This window comes from Hippoglossus stenolepis, chromosome 3 (genome assembly GCF_022539355.2).
Source record: "Hippoglossus stenolepis isolate QCI-W04-F060 chromosome 3, HSTE1.2, whole genome shotgun sequence".
Lineage (NCBI taxonomy): Eukaryota > Metazoa > Chordata > Actinopteri > Pleuronectiformes > Pleuronectidae > Hippoglossus > Hippoglossus stenolepis.
The window spans coordinates 19,304,271-19,327,198 of record NC_061485.1 but is presented as its reverse complement, the minus strand read 5'-3'; the positions used below and the strand labels follow the sequence as shown (position 1 = coordinate 19,327,198).

The 22,928-nt window shown below is 41.6% G+C and overlaps 2 protein-coding genes across 9 annotated transcripts in view; both read left to right on the top strand.

The window, feature by feature from the left end:
* Nucleotides 1-4,940, top strand: part of LOC118105479 (calmodulin-binding transcription activator 1) — a 52,925-nt gene extending 47,985 nt beyond the window's left edge. For all 5 annotated transcript variants that reach the window (XM_035153322.2, XM_035153319.2, XM_035153321.2 and 2 more), the window contains one exon: nt 251-4,940. In XM_035153322.2, the coding sequence (XP_035009213.2) occupies nt 251-326 (76 nt within the window). In that variant the 3' untranslated portion in view covers nt 327-4,940. The remainder of the gene's footprint in view (nt 1-250) is intronic.
* Nucleotides 4,941-5,823: 883 nt separating this feature from the next.
* hipk1b (homeodomain interacting protein kinase 1b) lies at nt 5,824-21,634 on the top strand. Of its 4 annotated transcripts, none has more exons than XM_035151954.2 (18): nt 5,824-6,160; nt 9,029-9,762; nt 10,404-10,595; nt 10,756-10,937; nt 11,095-11,218; nt 12,072-12,191; nt 12,324-12,410; nt 12,569-12,753; nt 12,846-12,996; nt 13,085-13,271; nt 13,608-13,726; nt 15,219-15,353; nt 16,359-16,516; nt 16,680-16,751; nt 17,203-17,373; nt 18,174-18,388; nt 18,478-18,560; nt 19,663-21,634. In XM_035151954.2, the coding sequence occupies exons 2-18, from the start codon at nt 9,031-9,033 to the stop codon at nt 20,131-20,133; spliced, it is 3,384 nt and encodes a 1,127-aa protein (XP_035007845.1). In that variant the 5' UTR covers nt 5,824-6,160; nt 9,029-9,030; the 3' UTR covers nt 20,134-21,634. The 4 variants fall into 4 exon arrangements, with proteins under 4 accessions (XP_035007845.1, XP_035007844.1, XP_035007848.1 ...); XM_035151953.2 differs by having other exon boundaries at nt 16,356-16,516; XM_035151957.2 differs by lacking the exon at nt 15,219-15,353.
* The last annotated feature ends 1,294 nt before the right edge of the window (nt 21,635-22,928 follow it).

Here is a 22,928-nt window from a genome sequence, read left to right as displayed (position 1 = left end):
ACTGACAGATAGATAGAGGAGCGATTCTTGCTTAGGGTCTTCCTGGGGGCATGTTCTGACTGACACTAGGGGACATTAAGTGTCTTGCTTGGCCTGCTTGGTCTCTTTTTTGTGCCTTGATGGGTGGGAAGATAACAGGATGGAATATGGCCTTTGGATATAAAATGGGGGAAAAAACACATTGCCAAAACATGTACAGTTACACACAGTAAAAGACACATACTCTAATGTGTGTTTTGTTTCTCCTCAGGGCCAGAGAGCAGAGAAAGGCCAGGGGTCCTGAGAGCCCACCGCCAGGCGCCACACACAGCCCCCTCAGCCTGTGAGCAATCTATACACCCTCCCTCTCCTCCATCTCCTCCTTTTTCTTTCTTCTCTCTTCCATCTCTCCCAAACACTCTCCCTTTCAGTCCTAAAACCGCATTTCTCCTCCCCCTCTCCTTTCCTTCTCTTTCTCCTTCACTCTCACCCTCTCTCCCCTCTTCTCTCAAGAGAGAAAAAAAAACTTTTCCCAGACAGACTGAGGACAGGATAGGTGTCCATCATGGCAGCTCAGACAGACAGACTGCTGGGTAGAGCCCAGGAACCTGGCTCTGCCCACTGATCCTCCTCCCCAGTTTCACTGGGAGGTCATCACATTAACCTCATGGCATTCTTTGCACTCTTCATGGATATGTTTCTTTGCAACGAAAAGTCGACGAGTCAAATGAGAGAACGCAGGGAGAAGCATCTGACGACGACAACCTGCCTTTGTGGCAGCAACTGGATTGCGAAAGGAATTCGGTGGTGAACAGATTGAGACTTTTTTGACATGCAGAAAACTTACAAAACACTGTTGTGTTTTGTATTCAAAACAGTGATCCATGAAAGAATAAGAAAACATAAACCAAAAGACTCACTTCTGTGTTGCATTTGCATGCAAGATTTTTTCGCTTATTCCTCCTCTCCATCATCCTGAAGAGCTATAGTGGCAAATCATTCTGCTGATTCCGTATATCACAATATCACCAACCACTCAGACTCACAGGCTTACAAACCTATTAATCAGTCACCCGATCCAAAGGGGAGGAACTGCACTTGAATGTAAGAGGGGCATTGTTAGATAAAGGGTGGGGGTCTGAATAACGATGTCTTAATTTGTTACATGGACTTTGTATGGAGTCGTTCTCAGAGGCAGCACTTTGCTCGCCTGACGTGGTGTCTGTGTTCGTTCAATTCAATGCATGTGTTTGAGCTACAAGCTCCTGCATGCTTGCCAAACTGCTTTAGTGTTGTTTCTTTTGTATTTCTATGTGTAGTTGTGTCTCACTTACGTCCTCATCAACTTATCCTTGCCCTGTGTAATGTGAACTGTGTAAGGACAAATGACTTATTTTGGGTGCTTTTTTTTACTTTATTTATTCAAGGATATGATTATTACTTTAATTGGCTCAAGAGAGGTTTAGCTTGAGACTGGTTTTCCCCCTTTGTGTGGTAAAATATGACATGTTCCAATGGTTAAATGTCTCTGTTAGTATGTTCTTTGCGTGAACCTCTAAATCCTAACTGTGGTTTTGAGGAGAGAGTCGCATACCATTGCCTTGACTTCTTCTTGACTCTGAGAGGTCTCTATGCGTGCTCTGTACAGGACATGGGTCCTATACCTGCCCCTATACAGGGCATTGGTCCCCATATTAGCCCATACGGGCGTTCAAATCCATATTTTGGACTATTGCATATTCCTGTATATAAACTGACGAGGTAAGGGGATACGAGGACCCTGAAACTTTTTCATAAGAGGACTGTATTTAAGATTATAAATTATTTTACTCCCATAATGAGAACTTAAAGACAGAGATCTGGGTAACACAGGATGGCTGTATTGCTTGTAAATAATGTAGATATTTAAAACAGAGTAATGTGCATGAGACAAAGAAACAGCAAAAAGAACATGTTAGTGGCTATGGACTGTGAGAGGATTTTAACTGCTTCACTTTAAGAGTATCCAGTATAAGTGTTACTGAAAAGAACATTTTGTTAAAGCATGCAAACTGAAAAATCTAATGTTAGAATTATAAGTGGGAAAAACAACTTTTAGCTGAAACAATGATCTTTCAGACGAAACATTTACATTTTGTGCTTTTGTTTCTTGGCTAGCAAAAATTAAACCCTTTTTGCCAGTAGTGCCAATTATTATGAATGCTATTTTTGCCTAACGATATATTATGTTGGGGAAACCAACACCCAAAAGCTATCAGTAAGATCCACAGAGGCAACACACACACACACTCAGACATACACACACACAATAAACAGTAGAAGAGATCTAGTACTAGCTCAACCATAGACCTCCCTTCAAGTTCTGAAGTTTGTCTGAGGCAGACTTACGTATAGATGATGATGATGATGATGATGATGATGATGATGATGATGATGATGATGATGATGATGATGATGATGATGATGATGCAAGTATGAAAATGATATTAATGGTGATGATAATGATGATAATGATGATGAGCGTTTTAATGTCAATGCAATGACTGATGACCCAAAAAAAGGGAAGAGGGCGCTACATTCTTTAGAATGTGGTCGTACTTCAGCAACATACTAGCTTTTATTAAGACCATTAATCACACCTACAGCGGATCCAGCCTGGCCTCCAGTCAAAGCTTCCCATCTTCAAACAGAATGTCTCCCCCCCTTACTTTCTTACATATCATTTGATTAATTTCCCTTTTCTCCTCATTGTCACTGCCATTACTCTTCAACATGTACTTTGGACTTCTGGAAAGCTCTGTTTAGAAAGTGCCTGCTCAATAACAGAAAAAAGTGCAAGACAATATCAGGAAATATCTACTGTATGTCCTCCAAAAGGTTTTGGAAAAAAAGGTTTGTTTTCTTAAATCGTGTGCTCAGAATGAACTTGACAGTGTTAAACTGGAATGCGAGTCTTACGTTAGAAGCTCCAGTTTGTCAGTGGAATGAATGAATGCCCATGGCCTGATTGGTGGTACGTGTTGCCTAATGAGACAAACTGGTAATTACGGTATCACTTTATGCCCCACTTGTGTGTGCATTTTGCAGTATTAGAGGAAGATAACCATATAATTAATGTATGAAAGGCACTGTCATGAGTCTGTTTAACGTCCCAGTGTCGCTGTCGGGAAGAAGATGTGTGTTTCTTGCATGGACTCGCTTTGTCTTGTCTTTCCTCAAAAAACGTTCTTGCAGCATTTAAGTGAAAGCGTTACCCAGCAGTTTTCCAGAACAAAACAACTGTCATACACACTTTCTTTCTTTCTTTCTTTCTTTCTTTCTTTCTTTCTTTCTTTCTTTCTTTCTTTCTTCGTCTGTCTCTTTCACACACACATGTTACACATACAGTCAAACACAAATGTACACATTCAGATACAAAAAAAAGCCACACCCTTTCTCTCTGTGCTTATGTCTTTGGGAACAATTAAATCTCTCCCTTAGATTTTACTCAGGGTTGAAGAACAGGGAGATGGTATGTGGAGTGTAATGTTTGCTGACACAGAGTTGTACCACTGATGACAGTGTACATTTGTGTATCCATGTGTATGTGAGCAAACTTGACAATATTAGGGATTCTCCAGTTGTTCATTCACTATTTAGTATCCACAAACTTTCAGATCACGCTCTTGATTACAAAAAAAAACCCTCTCCGGATTTACCAGCTCCACTTTGAAACAGCAAACGGTCTGTTTCCTGTATTCTAGCTGTAGCTTGCAACACTTTTTCTACAAGGAAATACAAATCTCCAAATCCCTTATTTTATAGGATTTTGCTTGGATATAAACTAAATTCAAAGTAAGTAATGTGATGTTTCTATTTATACACATGCTCTTGTCTTAAACGCACAAGATTCTTCATACAAAGGATTCTTAAGTAATGCAAGAATAGCTAATAGCCATGTATCACCTCAATTATCTTAATTTAGAAAAAGGAAAGAAGTTGGAAGAGAGGGTAAATTCAAACTCTTACAATTGGAAGATCTCTATTATGTGTGTTTCACATGTTTTCTGAATCTTCATCGCACTGAGGGACAGCCATGGTTAGGACAGCGCTGTCAGGAGCACTCACGCTACAATATCACTCCAACCTCCTCTTAAACTGCCCCTCCTCTCATATCAGCACAACTAAAAAACATTGCTTTATACATTGTCTACATGCACAGATACATACATACACACACACACACACACACACCAACCTCAAATGCTTGCGCCTGTCAACACACACTCACACACATACACCCACACAAACAATACGAAACACACAGATTGCAGAAAATCCATCAATATGTTCATGTTTTCGGAGAGGATGGTGACTGTAAAAAGAGTATGTAGTGTTAAAAAACAAGTTTTAAAAAAAGAAAGAAAGAAATATTGCCATAGTAGACAGCTGGTAAACATGCACAGCGATGGCTTCTGTTCTCATAAGTCCGCCTAGAAATGAATGGTATAACCTTTCAGGCCTTGTTTTGAGAGGGCGTGGCCAAACACCACATTGCATGCTAGAATGGTAGATCCTTATAGATAATCTATGGCTTGACCTCTCCTTGCCTTTCTCTTCTTTCACCCCGTCTTCCCCCCCTCTCTCTCTCTCTCTCTCTCTCTCTCTCTCGCTCTCTCTCTCTCTCTCTCTCTCTCATCTCCTGCTATATTCCCACCTTGCCTGCTGTTGTGTTCTCCATGCCTACCACAGTCTTTCATCCCTCTTTTATTTTGTAGCCTAGTTTTTACTTTCCTTTTAATTTACAAATGTGCATGCACAAGCATCACTAAATTGTGGATGTTTTTAAAAGAATATTTTGTTGCTGAGGCCATGCAAAGTGTTTTGAATATTGCCCTTATATGTGGAAAATGTCTTCTGAATGCTTTACATAATTTCTGCTGTAAAATTAAATCAGAATAAAAAGAAAATTTGCACTTTAAGTTATTTTTGCCTGATTGATTTATTTCTCCAATGGTTTATAAAAGCAAAGTTGTTTGCAAATGTGTTGTTGAGAAAAGGGTATGGCAATATATGCTAACTCTAAGAATTGTAAGGAAAGATGAGCCTATAGATCACTTTTAGGTTTAGGGAAACTCTCCAAACTTCGCAGGCGCTTCAGGCCTGATGAAAAGTTAAATATTCTGGAGTAATTCGAAATGGGCGTGGCAACATGTCTCAACAGCGCCCCCTAAAACGCATCAATTCCGTCTGGTTTAACCGATCTTCACGAAATTCGGAACACACGTGTATCATCAAATCTCGGACATACATGGTCAAATCTTCTCCGAACTGGACATGTATGACAAGAGTCCTTGCCTGATGACATCTACACAAAAATCAGCGGGATATGTCTTGTTTTTTGCATGTCTTACACTTTGATGTACTCCTCCTCGCCATTGACCACAACCATGTCAAACTTTGTCAGAAGACATTGATGATGATGAGTGAAACGATATATGATGAGAGAGAGAGAGAGAGAGAGAGAGAGAGAGAGAAGGAGGGAGGGAGGGGAGAGAGAGTCGGGCCTCCTGGAAAATTACTGATGTATTCTACCAAGTGACGTTCTCTTTTTTTTTTACCGTAAAACTTTTCCTTTACCTTTTAAGCTTTGTTTCTAAATCGATCCCAAATGTGTCTCGGGCGCTCTTTCAACCATTGAGGGATCGTGTTACACTTGTAACTTATATTCTATTGCTACTTTATTCTATTTCTTCTCTTAACCTTGTTAAAAACAACGTCCATATTAGCGTGCAACTCTTGCGGAATCTACGGTAATTACGGTAGAGAGCGGAAATGCCGTAAGAATCGCAGCTGGTATAAGGACGTGGTTAGTTCCGGTGAGCGGTGGCTCTCCTGCCTATACACAGACGCTTTTACCACAGGATTTATTCTGTTTTAATCAACATATGTACATATTTTTACGACGTGTGGATTAAAGATCCACGGGACGATGCTACCTGTGTGTTTTCCGTCAGGTTTGTGACGTCTTCTCCTGCTGCCTAGCTCCTCGCCGACTGGAGAAACAATGCAGGCCTAGCGAGCAGCTAACGGTAGCTAGCTAGCGGGAGCTAATCGGATAACGCTGGTCCAGCAGCAGACTGCAGTGGGATTTAAATCTCGGAGGAAGCCGATTTTCGACGCTGTAATTGCACCCAATCCGGTATGTTCCAACCACAAACGTGTTTTCTGTTCATTTATTACGCGAGCTGTGTCTTTTAAGCGTATTTGTGTGAGGATAGCGGTACAATATCCATCGACATATTTTTCAGAAAGTTGAAGCGTCGGCTTTTTAGCATCAGCGAGCTATGTAGCATCGCCTTGTCGATCTGGTCCTGAAAGGCTGAGTGTGTCAGTGGAGTGAAAATGTCTGTGGTCAGCACACTGACAGCCTCACGTTAGATTGAAGATATTCTCTGGCAGCGATGTGATCATATTGACTCAAAGCGGCTAACGCAGCTTAGCTCTCACCGTGGTCCATCACAGTCCCCCTACTGTCAGTGAGCACACCACTGTCTGACTTTACATTTCATTTTCTCCTCACTGGAAATTGTATTGAATCACACCCATCAAATACGACTGTGTTAAGTGTGAGTTTTTGTGGCTTTTCTTAGAAACGGAAAGTCGGTACTACAAATCAGGAACAACACGGGCTGTTTCCAAAGGCGTAACTTCCCCACATTCCCCTTCCCTTCCCACCCCACCCAAACAGAACAATAAGAGGGTCGAGCCACGTACAAAGGGTCTTTCTTGGAAAGAAGCAGCAATGAACTCTACTTAGACATTGCACAGACGCATATCTCGTACTGTAATCCATGTCAACATTGTGCTTTCTGATACATACCTCTCATTTATCGTTCTTATTATCATCCCGGTCAGAGTTGTACTGATTTCTCCAGAAAATAATTGATACTCTTGATAATCAATTAAGCATTCTTCTAGCTTTAATGCAATATATGTATAACAGGTAACATCTTTTATTATTTTTGTATACCATACAGAAACACAGAATTAACCAATGTGATGATCAGTTGTAATATCATTGATTAATATAGATTTCGATGAATGTAGACTAATATGTCATTAATAGTCTGTATTTAATTACCCTGTTCTTTGATTCTTCGATGATAGTTGTATTAGTTCTGAATGATATGGTAAATGATATCAAAATAATAAAGTCCATATCAGCCGATATCGATAATTATCACGATAGACATCATATAATCAAGAGAATGTAAAACACTTGATATGCAGCAAAAACATTTTACAAATCTGAGGTAGATCAACTATGGGTTAAAGGGCCCATATTGTGTAAAATACATTTTCTGGGCTTTTACTATCCGTAATTACTTGATGGGGGTCAGTAGGGACCCTCAAAGTATGAAAACAGTCACTCAAAGAAATATGTTATCGAAACGTCTCGTTTCGTACTTCCTGTCCGTATGATGTCATTCGGTATTGCACTTGTCTCTCAGCCCCACCAAGCCGGTACCAGTCCACCCCCCGCTCCCCACCACCACCCCTCCGCACCAAACCCGACACCAAGCAGACATGTTGCTGAGCTAGCAGCTTTTTAGCTACCACAGACTAACCACAACAAACAACACTGAAGAAACACTGCAGCGTGGAGGGATGCAAGGAAGAGAATGTGTCCGTGCACATTCATCCTAAGAACGTTACTGTTCGAGACCAGCGGTTACGCTTTATTTCTTCTGACGTGCCGTGTCGCTATGCTCAGTATGGAGTGACGTCTACATTATTCCGTATTGAAACTCTGTACTGTAACTCGAGACGTCACCCCTACATTGGCCGACTGTCCTGCTAAAACTTGAACAAACATGAGGACGGTGTAACTTAACGTTCAGAAACCTCCGGTTGTAACCGACTGTAAATATGTGGCTGGTCTTCTATAGCTGCAAACATAAACAATGTGACTTTCAGCTGTGTTTACCAGAGAGAGTGAATGCGCCAGAAAGAGACCGGTGATAGGCCTGGTCGCGTGTCACTCAAAGTGCAGTCAGCCAATCAGAGGAGGGGCTCACGAGGCAGGCGAAAACAGCCTGTTCTGTCGGCAGCTCCAGAGAGAGGCAGAAGAGAGGACATGGAAACTTGTCCATTTAAACCACTGATATATAATCTTAGGGGTACCAATACCTCAAATTCAAATCCCAGAAAGGTGTAAAATATGGGCCCTTTAATCCGTCCTTACTGTGCAGAAGCATAAGTATTATAAGATACGATAAAAAACTGACATCAGGGAAAGTAATGAAAAAGTAAACATGCAATATAAATGCATGGAAATATAAAGATATTATATCTATGTATTGTACATCTGGAATGTTGCTTTTGATGAAAATTATATTTCATTAATTATTGTTTTGTATTGGCCTCCTGGTCTCAACTCCGGGCTGTCATGGTTGTTGCTCTCCTGATAAAGTCGGTCAGATCTTTACTTACTTGAGCTACTCCATCAATGCAGTTTTTCTTCAATAGACCACGCCTTGCCCAGAAAGTCTCCTAATTCTCTACAAATCCTGCGGCATGTGGTTGTACATGTCATTACTGGTCAGATTAGACAGGAGCCCAGAGAAAACTGCAGTCTGATATTGTCTATGCATATGCACACACCAAGTCAATGTTAATTTTTTGGACCCCAGATTGGTGTCACTGGGGTTTTACCACCAACATGAATAATATTACCATATTACACTTACTGTTAGCCAGCAGCTGCTATGGCTCCAAGGATGAATTTAACTTTGGACTTAACTTTTGAATGTTTCTCAAAAGGTGAAATGTGTGTTTCATAGTTGGTGCCAACTGTTGAACTTTGGGCCTCTGCTTAGTGGTATCATGTTTATTCCACATTCACTGATGTAAATGGGACAGGCTATTGTGTTTAAACTGAATCTTTACTACAATGTGATATACTTGCATTGATTTTAAGGTTTATTTATAATTGTATTATCTTTACTAATATTTTCATGATTTTTAGAATGAAATGTTTCCCTAACTTTCATCTCTATCTTTTCAGCGATGAGCTCTCAGCTGCAGGTCTTCTCCCCCCCCTCGATCTCCTCCAGTGCCTTTTGCCGTGTGAAGAAGCTGAAGGTGGAGAGCAATGTTTGGGATGTGTCCACCACTGAAGCCTACAGCTCCATAGCAGGCCAGTCAGCATACACCTTCGCACCTGCAATGGCTGTGGCGCCCTTCGCACCATCCCTGGTCTTCCCCCCTTCAGCTCCTGGCTCCAGGGGTCAAGTGGTGGTGCGGGCAGCTGACAGCACTGGCAGTCTTCCCCGTGGTTCCAGTCGACGGGTCACTGAGCAGGCAACGTCCTCCTCTTACACTCATGCTGAGACATCCTCGGAAACGAGGGGGCACCGGCACGGGCAGAAGAGAAAAATGGAGGAGGCCAATGAAGGCAGTGGGAGTGGGTGTGGCAGTGTCCAAATATTAGAGGAGCTCTCAGCTCCTGCTGCAACTTACTCCAACCGTACAGGCGGCGGTGGAGGGGGGGGCACTGGCCAGTCGATACCCCACTCAGCTCCAACCACCAAAAGCAGTAGCTCCAATGGCGAAGGAGATTATCAGCTGGTGCAACATGAGATTCTCTGCTCAGTGTCTTGTAGCTATGAAGTGCTGGAGTTCCTAGGAAGAGGCACGTTTGGACAAGTAGCCAAATGTTGGAAGAGGGGCACCAATGAGATTGTGGCAATCAAGATCCTCAAAAACCATCCTTCATATGCTCGTCAGGGCCAAATTGAGGTAACTAGATCATTTTGTTGACAAAATGTGCTTCCTGCTTTGATAAGTAACCTCTCTGTGCAGTGGTGACTGCTTTGCCAGAGCACCTCTTGTGCTGCAGCATTTTGTCTCCATAGGTTAAGCACCCCTGAATGAGAATTAGTTAGGCGTTATTAATTTATAATTTTTTAACCTCAAAATGATAGTGATGGCACACGACAAATGAATTGTGGTTGACTTGAGTCTGGATTTATTTAAATTGAAAAATATCCCAAAATATGCTGTTACTTGTTTTTTCACAACATCTAAAAGCAGCTTATCAACGATGTGTTCCCCTGAACAATAGGCTAAATTTGTGTTGGAAAAGATCCCTTACATTAAAGGAATGAGATAATAGTTTGGTGTTTACATGGGTCAATGCAGATGCCTCACAGATATGTTGTTGGTGGTGGTTGGGGCCGTTAGACTGAAAAGACCCTCAGACTGAAATCCATCTTAATTTAATGTGCCTCGCTTTCAGCAACTGTTATTTCACGTCATTATAATTTTGTTGCAAAGTTTCCAAAACTTGCTTTCTTCTTTGTTCTTACATTTAATGGTTTTAATCATGTGTATACCAGCATTTAGTAGTAAGTCGCGTGTTGTTTCTCTCTCTTTTATAGGTAGGGATTCTGAACCGACTGAGTGCAGAGAACGCAGATGAGTATAACTTTGTGCGTTCGTATGAATGCTTCCAACATAAGGGCCACACCTGCCTGGTGTTTGAGATGCTGGAGCAGAACCTGTATGATTTTCTCAAGCACAGCAAGTTCAGCCCGCTCCCCCTTCGCCACATCAGACCCATCCTACAGCAGGTTGGCAAAATGCTATGATGCACATTTTCTATATATTTTTTCTAATTATGTAATTACCCGTCATATCCTTACTTCTACTTTGTTGTTGATGTAATTTTAAAATCTGAAAAATCCCCAGTTGTTATTCTAGTTGTAAATATCTGTGTGTTTGTATCTTTAGGTGGCTACAGCCCTAATGAAGTTAAAGAGCCTGGGTCTGATTCATGCAGACCTAAAGCCTGAGAACATCATGCTGGTCGACCCCCTCAGACAGCCCTACAAGGTGAAGGTCATTGACTTTGGCTCAGCAAGTCATGTGTCCAAGGCTGTTTGCTCCACCTACTTACAGTCCCGCTACTACAGGTTGGTGGCATCCAACTGTGCTTTGTTGACCTAAATACATCTTGTAATCTTATTAGCATGAGTGCTGATAATAAGTCATGTTTTTATGACATGACTTTTGACCTCAGCTGTAAATCTTTGGTTCTAGTCCTGTTATCTTTTGTTGTTTGCTTTCTAGGGCTCCAGAGATCATTTTGGGTTTGCCGTTCTGTGAGGCCATTGACATGTGGTCTTTAGGCTGTGTGATAGCTGAACTGTTTCTGGGTTGGCCTCTCTACCCTGGAGCCTCTGAGTATGACCAGGTCAGTGCATCAATGTATATACAAATATATATTTGACCTGTTTTTGTCATGAGTACTTAAACATAGGTAAATATTACATGGCGAATAAAGGCATCAGCCAATCATGGGACATTATTATATTAAAGCTATACAACTTCCTCAGATGAAGCTCTAGTATCTCCCTGCAGGACCCCATTCTCTCCTACTGACTTTCTAAAGTGAATGTCTGGATCCAGGACTGGTGAAGCCTTAGCCCTAGGGCTGCACTATCAATATGCGCGATATATCTATCGCAAAAGACTGTGAAAAATGATGTCATGTTCAATGCATTCACACTCCGCATGTCATTGTATTTGACCAATCAGATGGCGCCTTGCTGTAGAAACTTCTAGTGTTCACGTTTGTCCCGAGTCAAATTCATCACCATGAGTGGTTGAATATATAAAGAATTGCGTAGCTTATTTATGATAATCCCAGAACCTGAGGGAAACGTAATGGCACGCACACACAGACACTGACTTTGCTTCTCTCACTCTCTCTTTCTCTCTCGTGTTCTCTCTCGCTATCTTTCTCTCTCTCTCTCTCTATCTTTCTTTTTCTTTCACTTGCTTGCGAAGTGCAGCGTCAATGCTAGACATTGAGACGAGCCGTAAATTACAGACGGAGCCACTAAAAACCTTTTAACCGTAAGATCTTAGTTCGTCGCAGGCCAAGGTGCTACTGTACAAAAACTCATATCGTTTTACACCAATGGATGTTGAAGTGCTCTAGAAGAACAAGTATGACCACAAACTTCAGGGGTATTGAAGTTAATCATTTAATAAGGTTATTGTAGTCTTATTGATAGAATTTGCTGTTTGGTGTCTCTTTACAGATTCGATACATCTCCCAGACTCAAGGCCTTCCAGCAGAGTACTTACTGAGCGCTGGCACTAAGACTAGCCGCTTCTTCAACAGAGGCCCTGACTCCAGCTACCCACTCTGGAGGCTGAAGGTGAATAAAGCCACATAAAAATACTGTTAATCAGACTTTACATGTTTTTTCCTGCCATCTGGAAATAGTTAATTATGCCAAAATGTGGGCCTAGAAAGATCAATATTCATTATATATTATATATTTTCTCAGACCCCATCGGAGCATGAAATGGAGATGGGCATCAAGTCCAAGGAGGCCAGGAAGTATATCTTCAACTGTCTGGATGACATGATGCAGGTATAAATGGCAAATTTTTACATTATACTTGATACAGTGCACTTCACACACCGGTTTTACAGTTTTTAGTTTTTTTGGTAGGGGTTCTGAAATGCACATATCAGGAAATACCTGATATTGTTAGTTTGACCCATTTGGTGTAATTTTGTGAATTCCAGGTCAACCTGTCGTCTCATTTGGAGGGGACAGACATGTTGGCTGAGAAAGCTGATAGACGAGAGTTTATAGACCTCTTAAAGCGGATGCTCCGACTGGATGCAGACAAAAGAATCACACCTACAAAAACTCTGGGTCATCCCTTTGTCACGATGAGCCACCTCATGGATTATCCCCACAGCTCCCAGTGAGTGTTTGTACTGAGATGTAATTATATTTATTTAGGTTAGTGTTAATTGAAATGCAATCACTGAAACACCATCCCTCTTTCCTTTTCAGTGTGAAGTCATGCTTTCAGAACATGGAGATCTGCAAGCGCCGGAGTGCCTACGACAGTGGCAAATCCTTGTACTCCACCAGTGCCGTCCCCAGTGCTGCAGCGGGCAACCTCACCGTTACCTTCAGTAGCCAACTCAACCAGCATAACCAGGTACGACTCATATCCTCACCATGAATTCTTACATTAGTTTAGGCACCTGTAACTCCTCCAGTGTTAAGCAGTGGTGTTTCTCTAACAGGTGCCTTCAGCGGGGGGAGCGGTGCCTTTGCTGAACTACCAGCCAGCTCTTTACCAGCAGGCGACCATCAACATTCCCGGGCTGGCGCAACAGAGTGTGCCGATTCCAACGCGTCCTGCTGGGCTGTGTAGCCAGACAGAGCCCTTCCAGCAGACTCTCATCGTCTGCCCACCCTCCACTATTCAAGGTAATGTTTACAGTTGCATCCAGACTGGAACCATGTAGAACAACACAAGGGGGCTTCATTATGGGCATGTTTGAAGGCAGAACACGGCTGTGATATGAAAAAGGTTATACAACATTTAAACTGTATCAACAATGGAGTGGGGTGTTTCCTACTGAACATGCACACAGTGCTCTATCATGTGCATCTGATGCACAATGGCTGCTGGACTGCAATGAACATATCCTGGTTTCTATAACCAATACTTACAGACCTATTATTAGGGCATACCTGCTCTGCATGCAAACATACTGTGTCATGTTTTACTGACATTGTTTCTGTGGAATTGTCCATTTCCAGGGCTACAGCCATCCAATAAGAGTTCCACTTTCCCTGTGAGGATGGAGAATTCTGTACCTATTGTACCTCAGAACCAATCTGCTCAGTCGCTGCAGATCCAGCCAAGTCTGCTCACCCAGGTAAGAGTTTGTAAAGAATGCGTGTTGTCAAATTTCATATGTTGTGTGGGGGTTCTTGTTTCAAAAAGACACAAGTTGTATTTTTTCTCTGTCATGTTCATTGCGGGTGACCTGTCATTACAATGGTGATATGATCGGCTTGTTGGGAAAGTTTGAAGAAGTATTCAACCTTTTTTTGTTTACAGTAGTGCTTTGACCTGAGAGTTACATGAGTCTTACATTGTCCAGAGTCTGTAAACTGTTCTAATGAATACCACCTACAGACCTAACAAGCTCATGTTCCCACTTCAGACTGAAACAGTGACATTGTTGAAAGCCACATCGACAGTCTATCTGATGGAGTCAGCATGTGTTTGACCTCTGGATTTGGCTCAGTGAAGTAGCATAATTCTCAGAGAGAAATGAATATAATGGATACTGACATTTAAATGTCATACAAGGAGAAAGGACATCAGGGAGAGGGAAAGGATAGAGAAAGATGAACAAAGAGTATGCGCATGGTTTATGAAAGAGATTTATGAAGATGTAACTATTATTGGGTCATTTTCACCATTATACTTTAACACTTTTTTATGTAATGTATGGGGCTACACTTGAGACTGGAGGTAAGGCTAATTAAATAAATCCATATGAATATGACCCCAGTGTGAAACATGCGTTGCGTAAACCTGCATCATTTGCAGAGAGTGAAAGTTGTTGAGATGTGATAAAGGTGTCTGTAGATTTGTCACATTAGGTTGATCTATTTTCAGTATTGTACAACTGTCATTTCATTTGCAGTAACTTTCATTTCATTCCAGCAGTTCCTCACACTTGACACAGTGCACATGAACACGTCTTCCATCAATCAGTAACCTAAACTCGAGGCTGTGGTAAAAATCTGACATCTATGAATGATAACATGTCACTAGCACCGAGCTGACGGCGGTGGTGTCCAGGTTTGCTTATTTCGTGGATGCAATGATTTCATCCAGAGAGTCTCTCTGTTGGGGTTCTCCTCATGACCCCTCTGTTCTTGCAGCCAAAGTTTGTTTGTGAAGAGAAAATAATTGGTTTACTTTCAATGGAGATTTTGGCTATGGTAATGCATTTACACAACAGATTTTTTGAAATGATGGAGGGCTGTGGCTTAAATGATGCTGTTTTTGTTGTTTCTGTTCCTGGTGACTGCATCTTGCCTTGGATTTGCTTCCAAAACTTGACTGCCAGGCCTCTCTTATTCCCAGTCTCCTCTCTGGGATGGAGGCCAGATGTGCAGTGTCGGAGAATCATCTGGCACAAAAAGCTAGTTAATTTTAATTTGTTTGCTAAATTTAGAAATGGTTGCTGGAACCGACAGAGGTTAGGTGTCCAGATGGCTGGTGGTACGAGTGTGCAGCTGGTTTTATCTTCTCCGTCCCTTCATCGTAATGAGATTCAGCCTTGAAGGACATAACTTTTCATCCAACCCTAACACTGCCCTCCCCTATCCTCCCCTCCCTCCCTCCTCCAGGGTTCCTGCACACCCCTGATGGTGGCCACCCTCCACCCACCCTCAGCAGGCATAGCCCCCCAGTATTCTCTGCCCCTTGGGCTGGGCACCGGGGTGGGTCGGCCCACCCTCCTGGAGCACACAGCCACAGTGCTGGTAAAGCAATGATGACCTCCCTGAAGGAAGACATGCATATGCACACTCGCTCTACCACTAACAATGCCATCTCTCTCCTGCCCCCACTTTCCATTTTCTTTTCATTTGTTCACAATTCTTCCTCTCCCTCTGTGCCACACGTCGTATGTGGGTAGTCTTTATTTGATGCGTCATATTTCTACATTCTCCTTCCTCACATGCGTTTGTCAGGATCATGGCTGATCAGTGCTTACTAGTAATCTAATTGGCATTTTTTGGTCTTTATTGATCATCATTGTTCGCATGGTGTTCATGTTTTAAAATTTGCCTCTGTGTCTCACGATTTACAGTCTTTCCAGTCCTGATGCCACCGCTCCCCCCTCGCCCTTCACACACTGTCATTCCCTCCCCCACAGTCTCTCCCCATAGGTGTGCTGAGGGCATGGAGCGCATGTGCTGCTGAGTTGGTCTGCGCTTTGCTTGCAGCTTCTCTTGTCCTGTCCATCCTTGATTTCAGCAGAGGAGGTTGCGGCTACAGAGCTCACTGAAGCAATACTCCACAGCCCCGACTCTGACACACATCTTTTTGTTTCAGCCCCAGAACATGTGGCATGCCTTTCCCCAAGACAGCTTATCAACAGACAGTTTTGCATCAGTGAACTAAACTAATCTCTAAGTGTTTCTTCTTTAACAGGCACCATGGTTCTTTGAATACTTGTCTTTATACCTGATCTGACTGTTGACAGTGTTTCATTGTCTGTGCTTTGCATGATATCCTCCTGTGAATTTGTTATAGGGCTTTGCTTTAATAAGAGAATGGCTTGGAAAAGGTTGCTCGCTTATCTTAGCTTTATTCTTTGGCTCATAGAAGAGATTGCCCATTGTTTTTGCCTCTTCAGTTTTGGGAGTTTGTTTCTCAGCATGGCTCAGTTTATGCGGACCATTCCAGAAATCAGATAATTGGTTCATGAGCAGCCGATCCTTGAGTGTTCTGAATTGTGAGTCTCTGTTGTTTTTTCTCAGCAGGCCTGGCCCACTGGCACCCAACAAATCCTCATACCATCCTCATGGCAGCAGGTCCCAGGCGTGGCCATCCACAGCTCCGCCCACCAGATGAACATCGCAGAATCTCCCCTCAAAACACTTCACTCAGATGCTGCCATACAACAGGGACAGAGCTGGAGGTCGGTCATTAGAGTGTGTTATAGTGGCTCACGGAATATCTAACATGGCTACTTATTGTCTACATCCCCTCAGAATAATGAGCTTTCCCTTGTGTTCACGTTTCATGTTGTCATTGTTTCAGTTGTGTCCATCACTAACTAGACTGATCTTTGAACACAACAGGGGCACAACCCAAGCCAGGAGTCAGCAGGAGAGGAAGAAGGTGAAAGCCAGACGTGGAGAGAACAGAAACAGGTTGGTACAGCCCTGTAGTTTTTAATCTAAAGATTATGATAAACAAAATCATATATTGAATAATAATTTTTTCATTAACACTTTGAGGGAATTTTTAAAAAGCAGGTTCAAAGATTAACAGATTTAGATAGTCAAAGTTTTTGGTCATAACTCAAGAATTTTATACACTTATTATGACAACTGCACGTAAAAACTTTGTATTGAATTCCTTCAAAGTCTTCACTACATATATTATGAGTCTGGACAGACTTTTAATTTCTAGATGATTCTTCCAGATTTCAAATATTTTTCTTGAAACATTTTGAGTTTCCTTCTGTAGAGGTTAACAGAATTTTGAACGTGACAGGAGTTCTGTGCGTTCGTTTTTCTTGTGGTTTTTCTGTTTTATTACAACCAAGTCACACTTTCCTCTCTGAGAAAATTCATTACCGGCATTATTTCGGTTTTCTAGGGGTCTATCCGCAGCGTCGTTACTCAGCAGCAGTGGTATTACCCCACCAAGTTCCAGCGCCACATTGTCCCAGCCAATCATCATCTCTGACACACCCAGCCCAGCAGTCAGCATTATCACTATTCACAGTGACACCGACACTGAAGATGAGCGCAAGTTCCATCCTGCCAGGTAAGAAAACGATTCCTCTGGACTAGAGATGAAACAGTACGACAATATTCTTTCATGGTTTTAATGACCACCTAACTTTTTAATTTAGGTGGACCCAAAAATGTACTGCGTCTTTAGCACTGCAATAATACACCAATTGAACCTTTTCTTGACAGTTCCCATTTCCATTGGTTATAGGGTTCAATTAGATTTTTTCGAAAATCCATTCAGTTAAGGTTTTTTCATTATCATCATCATTCATAGATATGAAAGAAATTCTCAGAAATCAAGATGTAAACTGAACAAGGAAACATTTAACTTGGTGAATTCTTAGAAATATTAAGCTAGGCCTGTCACAATAACAATTGTTTTTGGACTATATTTTGTCACAGAAATGTTTGCGATAAATGATATTATTGTCACAATCGTAAAACCATTTTAAACCGCTGGTGCAAGGATAATATTATAGCTCAATCATCCAAGTTCACCCTTTCAAAGAGCAATGAACTTAATGAGAGAATATCCTAAACAGGTAAAACAAACCACACACAACCAAAACAACAAATAAAATGGACTCTCTGGCTCTGGTAATAAGAATTGCTCTTGATTAGACATGTGCCTTAGAAATGAGGTTATCTGCTATTTCTTCCTTTGGCTCCTCACATCTTCCATCTTAGCTGCGGCAGGGCTCATCCGATATTCGTAGTTTAAAAACTATTCTATGTCCTCAAGCTATCTCCCACTATGATGACATATTTTCTGCTATTTTCTAAATTTCTGCATTTGATCTGTGTATAAACACTGTTCTTTTTCTCACACAGCGTTGGTCTGAGCCAGCGTACTAATGTCATCAGCTGTGTGACGGTGCACGACTCTGACTCGTCCACAGCCAGCCCCCTGACTCCTCTGCCCCGCACGCTCAACCCAACGAACACCGTGTCATCACGCCAAGTCAAGTCTCTGGCAGTGGTGGCACCTTCTGTCAAAACCCAGGGCTCAGAGAGAGGAGCGGCCTCACGTGGACGCTTGGAGACTGGTGAGTGTAATTTGTGAGCTATCAATAAAATTTATATTTTGGATGAAAAAGCAGCGTATCATATATTACCTACAACTTCTAATTCTCAGTGAACTACACAAAGCCGAAGAGATCTAACCGACAACCGTGCAGTTCAGGGGAGACCATGGAGTACCCCCTCAACCTCAGCCAGGTGAGGCTTCTGTTGTGTTGTTGATTCATTTTTTTATTTACCTTTTTAAAGACGCACTCTAAAACCTAAGCATTGTTTGAAAACAACCACCTACAGCCGGAGGGTTTTGACAAGCCGACAGTGTTGCCAGCTTTTACAAAAATCTTATCATCTGAAGTAGATCGAGAAATGGAAATGCAAAACATTTGATAACTTAAACATTTCGCTTCCATTGTAAATCATTGCTGTTTTTCTCTAAACTTCATGAACAAAAAACAAACAAAAAAAGCCGTCAAAATCGCAGAGAAAAAAAATCTGGAAAGCATGTCCTAGAAAAAAAGTCCATAGTGCCCTCTGCTGGACAAACCTTATAACGGCAGGAGAGTGTCAATGACCTGAAACAAACTTGAGTATTTATGAAGTGGTTGTTTCTGCCAAACTGTCCGCACCAATACATCTGTGCTGAGTCGCTACCTGCTGATAACACTGGCTCACCGAAAACAGGCGCTTATCTGAAATATCTTCTCACAGTTGTGTGCATAAATTCAAAAACCTGGCACTTCTATTTTATTTTTATTGAATCATTTTGCAGTCATGAAGATTTTTTTGTAAACATGATTTGTCTCGTAATTTTTTTTGTACTTGATTTTTCAAAAAGCGATCCCCTTACCTTCTTTTCACCTTCTAGAGGGACGGGCGGTTTAGGGTCGAAAATAATGACTTATTGCACAGTGTAAACATCATGTAGTTTCCTGGAAGAGTGAGCTGAAGTCCTGCTTACGTTCCACGTTGCTGTTTTACTTGCGGGACCTTCCACAGTGAAATATTACCAAATTGCTGACATTTAAGCGAGCTCTGCCTAACGCTACATCACCCAACAACACTCTGTCGTCGTCATACTATAAACAGTACTTGCCAGTGGCAGTACTGCACAACTGAAGTAGGAGTGATTTATGGGAAAAGAAAATTGCAGTTTTATGTGGGTGGAACTAAAATACTTGAATGGCGTGGTATTGGATTGCTACATAGATGTGTTTACTCGGCAGTATCCGAGGTTTTTCCAATGCAGGTGTTGGAAAATCTCTAACGTGTTCTGGCGTCTGATTGTTATCTTTCTGGCCAGGTTCAACCAGTGGTTTCTTCATCTCAGGAGCGTTCTGGGTTGGCTCACAGTGACTCATCTTTGCGTCGCCAGCAGACGTTCCCTCCCACCATCTCGGCCTCCCACTACAACTTCCCGGAAGTCTCAGCCCTGACGTCCGTCTCCTGCCCCGGCCCGAGTCTGTACACTTACCCAGCCTCCACCGCCCTCTCCTCAGCTTCTCAGGCCATGGAGCAGCTGCTTGGCCGTGGTCACAGCAGCCACGGACACTCCCCCTCCACCTATGCAGCAACATACACCTCATCCTCTTCCTCCAGGAGAGACTCGGCCGGTCGCAGGGATTCCGTCAGTAGTCTGCTGCACGGCCTCCCCACAGCCTACCAGCATCCGTTCGCCACTGGGACCCCCTACGTTAGCGTGACGCCCCGGGCTGAGGCTTACAGTGCCTACCAGCTGAGTCCCAGGCGGCTCACACAGTACCCGTTCCTATAGGGAGACATACACACTTTACTTTAAACAAAGGAAGAAAAAAAAAAATCTGCTTCCCCTCATGCTACCACAAAGGGACATTTAAACTGTGTTTCTAATAGAGTAACTGTCAATCACTTATTTGTTAGCTGCTTTTGTCCACCAGGCAGAATTTCCCCTCCAGCTGTGGACTGTTTGAGTGTTTTTGAAATGTTCTTTGGTATTATTTGATATCGTATCAGTTAATCTTCCCCTCAAAGATATAGTTTATAGCCCATATTTTATCCCCATCTTATCCCGATGTACTCGTCTAGCATTGGTAAATGTGTTTTACACCTGTAAATCTTGAGGTTGTGTGTGTGAAGAGAGATTTTCCTCCTGTCACAAGCTGCAACGACACTTTTAGCTTTTAGACGTCTGTCCAACGAGGCTGACGGCGACCGTCACCAGCCCTCGTTACGAAGTTGTCCCACTAATCAGCGAGGCCCCATGTTTTTAGCAAATATAATCATGACTGTACCTTTTACTCACATCTGTTTACTCACAAATGTCTTTTACTATGTTTATTAAATTATGTTTTGTCGGTGAGAGGTAGGAAGAGGAACGTCCATGATGTGGAATAAGAGAAAAGTGGTAAAAACTGTGATGGATACATGTTAATTTAAGTGCACATGTGATAGTCTGTTAATGTAGTGACCTTGTTTAGACAGGATTAATCATGTCTGTTTTGTTTCTTTTTAAACTGCATCAACTGAGTGCTGAATGTATTTATGAAGTACAGAGGAGTGGAAACACCATCCTGAGGAATGACGTGAAAAGCTTTTGGTTTTAAACAGTTCAAAAAGAGAGAAAATTTACCCTTTTTCCCTCCTTTCCTTGAAATATGAAAAATCAAGTTACACGTGGACTGAAAAAAAAGATCTATTATCTGTGAATCTGATTGTGTAGGACCTGCTCATTATTAAAATTGATATATGGCCAGTTTTAACAGCTTTTTATATATATATATATATATATATATTATTTGGGTGGGGCTGAATATTTGTCCTGTTTTCTCCCCTTGACACTTTAGAAATGCTCGCTATAGTTTTAACAAACCACCTGCACTGCTGTACGATGACTGACAGATAATAAAGTTGATAAACCGCAGGCTGATAAGTCAGTTGGCGTTGGAGGAGAAGCCGTTAAGTCTCTGGCCACCGTTCAATCACAGGTGGCGAGTGTTTTTTTCCACTCAGTCCCTGTTGGTGTCTTCTGAATTCAGAGCAGATCTCCGGCCACCATGTGTTGAGCTCGGAGATGTGATGTGTTCAGATGGTCTCTGTGGGTCATGAAATGTTTTTCTTTTTTTTTTAGTAAACCCTTTCCTGTCGTTTGCATCAGTTTTGTGTTGTCTGAGTATTTAACTGTGTTTCATCTTAACATAGTATAGTTCAGAGGCTCTTTGGTAGAACTAATTCAGGGAAAAAGGTTTCAGCTCAATTAATCCACCGTCACTGTTTTCAATAAAATAACCATAAATTCACAAACGTGTTGATTTTTATTTTGGCGTGACTCAATTATTTACTTTCCCTCACGACTCTGAAAAGAAACTGCTACGAGTCGGTGAAACTTCAAACATCAAGGATTCTTAAACCCAAACCTGGAACCGTTTGTGTTCATAAAAAACAAACACGAAACAGATCATGAGGAAGAGCCCATGATGCTTCATGTCAGTTTAATGAAGCTCTTATCTAAGGCTATAGTATAATATAACAATTTAATTTAACAGCTGACATGTTGAGCAAGTTGTCACCAGCCTATCAGGGCCATAGACACTTCAACGCCCCACAAGGGGAAAACAACAACATTGGATCAAATACTAAACACAGATAAATAACTAGAGAATAATTGTAATCTATTGTGTAATATTTAACAAATCGCAGTATCCCATATTACAAGAGTATAACGTCATGTAAAAGGTAAAAAATCTCAGAATTTGAGATTGAACATAAATACAAAACATAAATTAAATGTGGTAGAAACCAGTAAAGGCTTATATGAAAACCACACAAACAAAATAAGAAAATACAAATCTAGAAATATATCAGTGTAGCAATGTATATCAGAAGTATACAGTCGTATTTTTCAAATTACAACTTTATTCTGTTAATGACTTTTCCTTCAATATGGCCCCAACACAGTCGGACCTTATAGCCACTGGATTATGTTCTTTGTTACAGAATGAGGTCTGGAAACAAATCAGCATCTAATAAGTATTAATTAACTGATATTTCACTGAATATTATTATTCTATATATATATATATATACATATATACATTAGATAATAAATACATACAAATTAAAATTAATGTATTTTACAACTTATTCACAGAAGACATGTTTACTTACAGGCAAGTGCTTCTTGTTTCAGGTTCAAGACAGAAAAAACCCAACAAACTAAAAACTAAGTTTGAAGCAAAAGTCTCGGTCTGGGCTCCTCACAGGCCACACAGACGTATCTGTTGTGTTCACTGAGGCTGACGGCGACCGTCACCAGCCCTCGTTACGAAGTTGTCCCACTAATCAGCGAGGCCCCATGTTTTTAGCAAATATAATCATGACTGTACCTTTTACTCACATCTGTTTACTCACAAATGTCTTTTACTATGTTTATTAAATTATGTTTTGTCGGTGAGAGGTAGGAAGAGGAACGTCCATGATGTGGAATAAGAGAAAAGTGGTAAAAACTGTGATGGATACATGTTAATTTAAGTGCACATGTGATAGTCTGTTAATGTAGTGACCTTGTTTAGACAGGATTAATCATGTCTGTTT